The sequence below is a fragment of the Montipora foliosa genome, chromosome 14 (assembly GCF_036669935.1).
Source record: "Montipora foliosa isolate CH-2021 chromosome 14, ASM3666993v2, whole genome shotgun sequence".
Taxonomy (NCBI): domain Eukaryota; kingdom Metazoa; phylum Cnidaria; class Anthozoa; order Scleractinia; family Acroporidae; genus Montipora; species Montipora foliosa.
In genome coordinates, this window is record NC_090882.1 from 5,555,265 (window position 1) to 5,565,264 (window position 10,000).

Below are 10,000 nucleotides of genomic sequence, written 5' to 3' on the forward strand. Positions count from 1 at the left end.
CGCTACAAACACAAGCCATATAATAAACAGTCGATAATACACGAGAGCAAATTAAATTTCCTTTACGGTGGCCCAATTTACCATATCAACACAGTTGCTAAACTGGTTTCTGTTTTTCATTTTCCCACCGAATCCGCGCCACAGTTTCTTAAAAACTAAACCCGGAGAACCCTTTCCAAGCGGAGAAGAGAACCAGGTAGCAGAGTTCAGGAATTGATCCCGGGCCACTTCGGGGAAGAGCGCGTGCTCTCTTTTTTTACTAGTAGGGAGTTTAAGATCTACGACGCGACGGCAACAAAAACGTCACAAATTTAACGAGCAAAAACAATAGCTTTGCACGCTCTGCACGTGCATTTTTCGTTTTTGTACATTTCTTTCACGTTTTCGGCAAATCTGCGACGTGAAATGACCAATTCTCAAGTTTTACAGAGAACGTGAACACAAGGCAGCGAATTTGAATTTTCTGTCTTATCTTCAACACCGCACCTCCTAATTCAATTCCTGGAATGTTGCGCTAGTTTTTAGGAGTTAAACAAACCGACATAATGACGAAAAAGATTAATAAACCTGAACTTGCAATTTTAAATGACGTTTTCGTTACCATCGCGTCGTAGATCTTAAACTCCGTACTGCTAGCCTGCGAACCCCCAGGGGCAGGCAACGAATCTGTTCCTCACATTATCTGTTCCCCGGAGGAATCTTGCTGGCTGGCAAAAATACAGGTGTTTCGATGAGCTGGCTGGGAAATGTTGTTATTGATGGAGGTTTTGCCAGGGAATTACTGACTTTTCTAGGATTTCAACCCGAGCTGGCTGTAGAGCTTCTGAAGACTGAGGACGACTAAAAAAAAAAAAAAAAAAAAAGAACCTCTTTCCTCTCCCAGAGAGTAGTCACAAACATACGACGGCTGGTCAGAGTGATTGCGCTTGCGGAAAAAACTGTTTTGTCCCGGTTTTGTCGCTTTTGTTCGGTCGTTTCGGATCGAGGGATTTGAAAGCGCGCGGAATTCCTGACTGGGAAATAAATGTGATCAGCTGGCTGGGAAACCAACCAATTTTATCTAGCTGGCTGGGAAATTTCTTGTGTGCCTTGCTGGGAAAAAGGAACAGATAATGTTTTCCCAGCAACACTGAAAAACACCTGAAAATGCCTTAATAACATTTATTTTCATTAACTGGGGTATAATAAACCATTTTACAACAAATTGGTCGTTGGGTGCCCCTGAACCCCGAAGGGGGGAAGTTGTTTTTAGGGGTCAAAATTTCCTTAAGCCACGCCCAGATTAGGCCTAGGGCAAACGTCGAATCTAAAGTCGCGTCGAATACATTTAAATAGGCGCGACAAAGAGTCGACTTCATTTCAGCTTGGTAGCAAACGTCGCACCTGCGTCGATCCTATATGACAAATTTGCATATTTAGTGGGCAAAAACAATAGCTTTGCATACTCCGGCTGCACGTGCATTTTTCATTTTTGTCCATTTCTTTGCCGTCGTCTGCAAAACAACAACGTGAAATAGCCAAATGCGAGGTTTTATGGAGAACGTTACCACTTGGGAGATACATTTTCATTTTCTCCCCTAAATTAAGCGCCACTCATAACACTGTCATTTCTGAGGGATTTCCACACCTTTGTCATATAAAGAAAACTTGGAATAGTCGCGAAATGATTGCAATAACACGAATTTATGTTTTTGGATGACGTTCTGGTTGCCGTCCCGTTGTCTTTGCTAAAGTTCCCTAGTGTATCAGAGACGACAGCTATAATTGTGGGGCAGCAGCCATTTCCATCACGCTGTGCGAAGTCATCCCGGTCGCGAAATTGTCTTTGTACAGCGCATGCTCGTCGGGGGGGGGGGGGGGGGAGAAATAGTGTTTGGCAGATGGGGAGTATGTATTTTTGTGGCATTTGCCCAGTCTATCACATTTAAATAAATTATTTTGTAATTTGCATGATTTATGAATTGAGTTCGGCGCGTGTTTGGAGCGACGTTTGCCGGCACGCCGAGCCGCTGTCGCATTATCCGAGTTGGCAACTCGAACCTATGCTAGAGTCGAATCGATTAATTTGAGTCGAATTTAATTGCAGCAAACGTCGCATCATTCATGCCCCTATTTCAAAATAAATAGGTTCGATGAATTATATTCGAGTTAGATTCGGCGTTTGCCCTAGGCCTTAGTCTCCTTTAGGGGTCACAAAAAGACTGAGCCACGCCCAGATGGTCTCCTTTATAAGGGTTAAAGTCAAAATTTCCGACGAGTATCCCCGTCTGTTCCATGTGGGAGTCCCCCTCCCACCCCCGGGCTGCGAACGCCTGCTGGACCAACCCTCGTTTCAAATCCAATCGATGGCAAACATAAGAGAGGGAGACCCAAGGGTCCTTTGATCTTGACACAAAAGATCTTGGTGGACTCGCAAGACGGGTCGAAAAACTTGAACTTGATACAACTCAATACATCTTTAATTCCTTACTGTTTATTGAATAATTCACACTGAAGAAATTTCGTGGGACGTATGAGACACAATCAATTACATGCTCTCTCTCTGTAAATATAAAACAATAAATTAGGTTTACAGCAACAACTGTCAAAACTTCAAAATTGCAAAGCGCAGAATTGAGACTGCTTGAGTGAAGCTAAGTTCGCCTCTAAGAGCTCATCCGTGGTTTCCACTAGCCGGCTAAATGAATGAATGAAGTATTTAGCTACATATAAGCTAATTGTGGACACTAAAACAACATTTCAAATACAAAGTAAAAAATAAATACATACATACATAAATAAATGAATACAATTAATTTTTTAAAAAAGCTAACACTCTAAAAAATTTACAAATTTATAATTACTTAGTCTCGACTAATCTAAAATATTGACAAATCTTTAATTACTTGGTATCAGCTAAACAAACTAACTGAGCGGCAGTCACTGGACAAAGAGAGATAAAATAAAATTCCATTGCGAAGCTGGCTAGGTGGTGCATAAATCGCATGCACGTGCCTGTCAGGTTTTTCTTTCTAATGTTTTTTTCTAAAATTGTCCAGTGACTGTCGCTGTCGATCGCTTAAAGGACAGTCTGGACCAACGATATGGACCCTGATATCTGATCGAATGTTTCCGTATCTTCAGATTCAGCATTTCTTAACCTTTGTTTGTAGTATTAAAAAGTTCAACTATGATCAGGCGCCAAGCCATTTCTAACTTTGAACATTAAAGCTACAATAGGGCCTTACTCTGGCTTTTGAATAAAACGCATTGCAGAAAGTATATGATTCGGTAGGCCATCCTTGTCTATAAACATACGTTAAAAATGTTTGCGTGCCGTGACGTATAAAGACATCGTGACCATATAAGGAATATCAATGAACACGTGCGGAAAATTTCGCCAGGATGACAATTTGGCTGAGCTCAAGAAGATTTCGCAGTCTGGTTGAAAGTACTATCCACAAAACGAAAACGTCGCATTGTTTGGAACAAGGATTTCTCACAGCATTGCAGAGCTCCTATACTCATAGGTGACTAAATAGAACTAATTTGAACGTTAAAAGCTAAAGCAGAGGTACGCGATTTTCTATAGGCGACTTCGGAAAATACCATAATACTCTTTGTTTGTGCCCCCCAAATTTTGCATAAGCATTGTTTCCAGTTTCTCTTGGGGCTTGGACCGGTCCCAAGAGAAAACAAAAACAAAGCTTATGCAAAATTTTGGGGCACAAACAAAGAGTATTATGGTATTTTCCGAAGTGGCTTTTCGCTGCATAATGTTAATGGCCGCAATGAAACGTAAGTTTCAACTATTCTACGTACTCGAGCCTGCGGGATATTCAACAATGATTTGATGTGGGCAAGCGAGATTCCAATCTCGTGCCTAGAGTTCGCTTTTCTTTTGGTCAGCACGAAGGCACTTCCAATTTATGCGCAGTCGTAGTGAAGGTCCATTTTTGTAACCGTTGACAACCACTGTTATTTCAAATTTCTGAGCGCACGTAGACGAGCCGGAAGTCCGTGACTTGCGGACTTCCTGCCTCGGAAGTGGCCAGAGTCCGTGTTCTTGGTGCTGACCAAAAGAAAAGCGGACTCTGGGTGTAGCCAGGATTTTTCAAAGGGCGGGTCACACTCTGTCAGACAGAGTGTACTCGCATTTTCGCAACCTGAATATTGTAGGTTGTTTGAGTAAAAAACGGCTTACAAAGGGGGGGTCACGGGCACCCCAGGACCCCCCCCCCCCCCCTGGCTACGCCCTTGGCGTTGTAGAGTTAGTGCTTCCAAATACCCGGCCTGATCGGTCAGTTCTGTCAAAAGGAAAGCGCCGTAATTCTGTCTAAGAAAGACAAAGTGTGATCTATTGCATTCTCAGATTTTACACCAATTAGTGCGTTTTAATCGTTGGACGATTGCCGTCTTTGTTTCTACACAAGAGAGTAGAAAAAAGAGTAGGCCAGCGGAAAAAAAGGGGTGTGGAGGGAGTGAAAAATGAATCTACAAGGCTTTTTATTCATTGCTCTGGTGCAGAAGCTCATCTAGAGGAGCCTTTATCTCCACTAATTCCTTGAGTCAACCCTTTCCCGAGTAAATTTATTTTTATAGGGAACAGTGTTTCCTGCGAAAGTTATCATATTTCCCTTGTCGCTGAGATACCTTTGTTTTGACTGACTTTTACAAGAGTGGGCGTGCTGAATCTCGCAAGGAAGATGAGCTTTTACAATAGTGGGTTTGCTGAATCTCCCAAGAGAGGTGTTCTCGGGAAAGTACGATGGCCCAGGCCAGGAGGATCACAGTCCAGTTTTAATTTTGTGAGTCGTCACCAGTACTCTCACAGGTCACAGGTCATTGTTTTACCATTACAGAAAGTATCCTAAACGTTCATAAAAGCTAACCTTCGGCCTTAAAGCTTTTGTTTAGGCCTAATTCCTAAGGTTAGCTTTTATGAATGTTTAGAATACTTTCTGTATTGGTAAAATAATCCTGTGACCTGTGACCTGTGACCTGTGAGAGAATTGGTTACGAGTAACAAAATTAAAACTGGACTGTGAATAAAATTAAAACTGGACTGTGAAAAGTTAAAATTGAACTGTGAAAAGTTAAAACTGGACAGTGAAAAATTAAAACTAGACTGTGACCCTCCTGGGCCATCATCGTAGGAAAGGGTTGACTCCTTGGCCAAATATGGGAGATTGAAGTTCCCCTTGATGAGCTCCTGTCTTAAGGGCGGTTTGTACGGTACGATTTGTTCGCCCGATTTATCGGCCCCGACTGCGTCAGAGCGCAAATCTTCTGGCCGACACTCCGAGAGAAACCGCCATGTTGATCAAAGGGTATGCGAGTCGGTAATGCGCATAAAGACTTAAAAAATTAAAGCGTTCAAAATGGCGTATACTAAAAGGACAACGGGATGATCTTTTGAGGAAAAATTATACATTTTACACAATTTACACATTATAATTTATCAGGCCGACAAATCGTACCGTGTAAACCGGCCTTTATGTAAATGAACATTAGTTAACAGAGAAGCACAAACTGGCCAAGGAAAAGAAAGATATCTTCTTGCGAATTCACCACATTCCCTTCTTTGTGTGATGATAGTGATACACATGTCTTGTGCGCATGCGTTCGAATTCCAGTCCCTTTCCAAACAACGCATCCACTAGTTCCCAGTCTTCTCCTCCCCATTCTTTTTTATTGGTGGGGAAGCCCCCTGCTCTGTCCCAATCAGATTTGTACATCCCAATTAAGCCATAGCCATATACCTGCCATATTCCCGCCAAATTGGCCGGGCTGGCGCCACAATCTAACTCGACGATGATTGGAGTGTAGAACATGCGTCCCTCAATACAGTGCTGAAAAAGTAAATACATAAACAAGCAATGAATGTACATAACTTTACATAACTTTTGTCACTCATACTATTGTCATTTTGCTTTTAATTTTAACCTTTTTGTACTTCTTAATTAAGCTGGTTATATAAGCCAGTACTTCTGATACGCACAACCATTGTAAATAGTTTTTAGTTTTCAACGTTCGTCTGAAGAAGGCTGAACAGCCGAAACATCATTAAATCAAGTTGGACCAGTAAGAAGTTCACCCCACTCTTTTCTCTCAGTATTTATCTATAAATTTACGTGGTGGAACGGCAGCCTTTGGATCCTTCTGCTGTGAGTCCATTGTTTGTGTAGACCTTCTTATTCTGTCTATATTTATATATCTTACCTTTCTGATGCTATTAATCAGTGAACTTGCGATATCCAAATGAAGATCCATCAGGAATACGATGCTGTGTGGGTCTCTCACCAAGTTAATCGCTTCTGAAAAGGCCGTTGCCCTTGAGTAATCACCGCTTTTCTTTAGCACCGTGTAATTTCTCAACGGACTTCGTCTTAAAACCTCTTCCAAGTTGATGTCCTTGCTATTATAATCACATATTATAACTTGAAGATTAGGGTCTTGAGTCTCTTCCAAGATTGTTTCCACATTCATTATAAAATGGTGAAGCCAGCGACCTAAATTTTTCGCCGTAACTACGAGGTAAATGGGCGTTCTTGCTTCCCACTGAAAATTCGCCAGGTAATAGAGTTGATTTGAGTTCGTTGGCATGAAAACATATTCAGATAAGACCACTGACTTGTTAGCTGTGAGGTCGCGCAACTTCACATCTAGGAGGTACCGTTTTCCGTATTTATTGTCTATCTTGCGTTCAACACTTAGAATTTCTTCCAGGTTAAATTTCCTGAAAAAGAGAAAAGCATGAATCAGGCTTCTTTGTTAAAGAAAATAAGTTGAATAATTTCTAAGTAATTTAAGTTAAAATATGATTTTATTCTTCAGTTTCCCTTGTTGTTTTCCTACATGATGATGACCTTCGAAATGTAACTATATAGCGGAGTTCCGCGCGCGGAAGGCGCCATGGTGAGAAAATATGGTAATGCCAGAAATGTTGGTTTTGGTTATGACGTCAATCTCGTACCCAGAGTCCTCGGGCTTTTTGGTCAGCGGGTGAGCGCCCGAAAGGCTCTGGGATAATGGACTTAAACAATTTTATTGATTGGTCGCTTGCATAACAATGGCAGTCCGACAGGAGGTCCGAGCTGCTGTGTTGGTAACCAGTGGATCTCTACAAGTATTGGAGATATAATTATGTTCGTGCTTCCTAGTCAATGTAATAGATGGTTTTTACCCGATGTCACAGCAGCCATGTTGGTGCACAGAATCAGAATAGTAGAGAAAAAGTCTTTTGGGAATTTGATTCCATTATAATGCAAAATGTGAGCCATAATTTGCTACTATTTTGTGCGCCAACATGGCCGTCTCAGCACGTGATTGAAAACCATCTATTTGACTGGCTGGTCAACCGTTGTCTTGAGCCTCGATACGGTGAGAGCAAATAAGTGAACGGTTGACCACCCGTGTCAAAATTCGTTGTAAGCGAGCCTCGAAGGATTTTGAAAATTTGAATATTTTTCGCTGGACCTTGAAACGTGTGGCCATCGCCGGAGTTTGAGCGTGACTGATGCCAGACAAGTGTGATTTTATCAGCGAGATGTGAGGTAAGCTAGAAATTAGTTGCCTTCCTTTTTTTTTCTCAGATTCTGAAAGTGTGTTTGCTAACAGCTGACTGCATGACAAAATTTTGAGCTTTGATTTTTATCCAAAGGCCTTTTACTTTGGGTGTAAGTTTTGGATTTCACGGTCCGCCATTACTCACGGTCAAAACTGACCGATTGGACCTCGGAGGGTTGGATCCAGGGAAAAGTGACGTCAACGGCTCGGGTAGGGTCGTACCTCTCGTTGAACACTATATTTCATTGGCCTACGGTGGCCCATAAGTATCATGACAACTTTCTTTTGTATCATAACAACTTTCTTTCCACCCATGACAACTGTCTTTGTCACGGGTAGAGAGAAAGTTGTCACGGGTAGAAATAAAGTTGTCATGGATGGAAACAAAGTTATCATAGGTAGAAAGAATGTTGTCATGATAACTGTGGGCCCCCGTAATTGGCTGTTTAGAGGTTTTGCACGGCAGTCATGTTGCATGGCAGGAATAATAGATTATTTTTCCTATGGGAATAAATGTTCTTTCTAACGCAAAGCATTTTCATTGTTCCTGCCATGCAACATGGCTGCCGTGCAAAACCTCTATAGTGTCGTACTTCCTATTGTTTTCTGTGCTAAATCCATTGTTATCTTTGTTCGTTCTTTTGTTCTTCTTGCCAATCCTGAATCCCGTTCGGTGATGTATGACACAACCCAAAATGTCAGCGTGTGAATGCAGCTTATTATAGTATACATGTATGCAAAACGCGAGTTTAAAAGTCTGAAACCCCAAATCTCGTGTGCTGCATATTACATGTAAATCTACGGTGTAAACACGCATTGCATTCTTAACCCTTTCCCAATTGACGACTAAAATCTATGGGTGTCAATGGCATTTATGGTTGTGAAAGGGTTAAATAGGAAAATTCCAGTTAAAATAAACAGGTGTCTTTTTCAAATGAAGGCTTAAAAGTTTGGTCGCTTAGTGTTTAGTTAACATAGGTTTGAAATCCAAAGGAAAATAAGATAGATTTTTTTTGGTTACAGGGGCACTATAAAGTTGGCGATCTTTTCAATTTCAAGCTTCAACGTTTTCAAACTCATCGAGAGCTGAACCATCGAAATCCGACAATTACTGACTGGCCAACGAAAGCGCTGCTAAGCACATACCTTCTGTGCAAAATGCCCAATTCTTACACCGAAATTGCGCAAAGATTATATTGTGTATCATCTACTCAAAATTTTAACAGACGGTTGATATGGAGCGTTTTCACTCACGTGACCAGCAGCCATATTGGATTACTGAAACAAGAGAAAGGATTTGCATAAAAATAGAGTTTAATTTCCAGAGGATTAGTTTGGTACACCATCGTGGCCGCCATTTCTTTGTTTTGGAACATCAACATGGCCGCCTTGACGTCTTGTGATAACGCTCTATTGCAAAAAAAAAAAAAACGCGCAATATTTAAAAAAGTGCGCATTTAAAATTTATGTCGAAGTGACGATTTCGGTTTTTTTCATTCTATGTCGTAAAATGTTCTCAATAGTTATTCATCATCACTTACCTTGGTTTCGCCTTCTCAAGATATTCCATAAAAAGATCAGTAATTTCAAGGGCTTCTTCTTTCTCTAGGGGAAAAATCCAGTGTTTGTCGTCTTGAAGCTTTGGATGCTCGGGGAACGGAAAAAGATATGTGTGAACTACGTGGTAAGTAACCGCTTCATATCTCCCTATTTTTTTGTCCATTGTATAACTAGGTTTGTAATTATAATACGGCAATATATCTTTTACTTCGCCGTGAGCTAAGTAGGTTATCTCACTCTGGTCGTGAAAATAAGGTTTTTGATGCCTTTTTGAAGCGCAGGCGGGTGAACCCGGTAAAGTTTCATCGTAAATCTTTGAATGTTCTAAGCCACTGTCGTTGTGGTAATAAGACAGAATTCTTCGGTCAATTGTCCTGAAAGCAGCGTCTTTAGGCGTTTTCCAGTAGAGCTTAAGCTCGTTCTGTTTATCGTGACAGCTCCCTACCACTTCAAAGTAATATTTTGTTATCGCTTTTAAGTTAATTTCAATACAAACTGTGGAATTTGTCTTCTCCGTCGATAACCTTTCGTTTTTAAATACCATCGTGGCATTCGACCATGCTTCATTTTGGCCAATCCAGATCTCAGCTTCGCAATAGATAACCATAAAAGAATAAAATCCAGATTCCTTTGGCGTAACAAATCCAAATAAGCGAAAGGCATCGGCGTTCGTACCGAATCTGTCACTGGCATCTAGAGAGGAAGCCGCCATCGCGAATGTCCTTATATCTGGCGCTTTTGGGAACAGAGGGAAGTTACACAATGCGTTTAAATCTTTCGTACAAATTTCAAACCAGAGGTGTAAGTTTAACTTTCCAATTTCCTCAGGCAGAGCTGTGATACTTCTCGAGCTCGTGGAATCTGGAGTTTCTGACTCAGAGGACTGAATTTG

At 41.2% G+C, this 10,000-nt stretch overlaps 2 protein-coding genes across 4 annotated transcripts in view; one reads left to right on the forward strand and one right to left on the reverse strand.

Moving 5' to 3' along the window:
- Nucleotides 1-2,490: 2,490 nt before the first annotated feature.
- Nucleotides 2,491-10,000, reverse strand: part of LOC137984864 (chondroitin sulfate synthase 3-like) — a 7,690-nt gene continuing 180 nt past the window's right edge. Inside the window, exons 1-3 of the mRNA XM_068832180.1 lie at nucleotides 9,090-10,000; nucleotides 6,202-6,718; nucleotides 2,491-5,831 (exon numbers count right to left, since the gene is read on the reverse strand). The exon at nucleotides 9,090-10,000 is cut by the window's right edge and continues 180 nt beyond it. Of these exons, the coding sequence (XP_068688281.1) occupies nucleotides 5,547-5,831; nucleotides 6,202-6,718; nucleotides 9,090-10,000 (1,713 nt within the window). The 3' untranslated portion in view covers nucleotides 2,491-5,546. The remainder of the gene's footprint in view (nucleotides 5,832-6,201; nucleotides 6,719-9,089) is intronic.
- Nucleotides 8,890-10,000, forward strand: part of LOC137984865 (dnaJ homolog subfamily C member 13-like) — a 38,747-nt gene continuing 37,636 nt past the window's right edge. For 2 of the 3 annotated variants that reach the window (XM_068832183.1, XM_068832184.1), the window contains exon 1: nucleotides 9,937-10,000. This exon is cut by the window's right edge and continues 7 nt beyond it. The gene's annotated coding sequence lies outside the window, so the exon portion shown is untranslated. Of the gene's footprint in view, nucleotides 9,233-9,936 lie in introns of those variants that run through there. The other variant, XM_068832185.1, reaches the window with a different exon arrangement.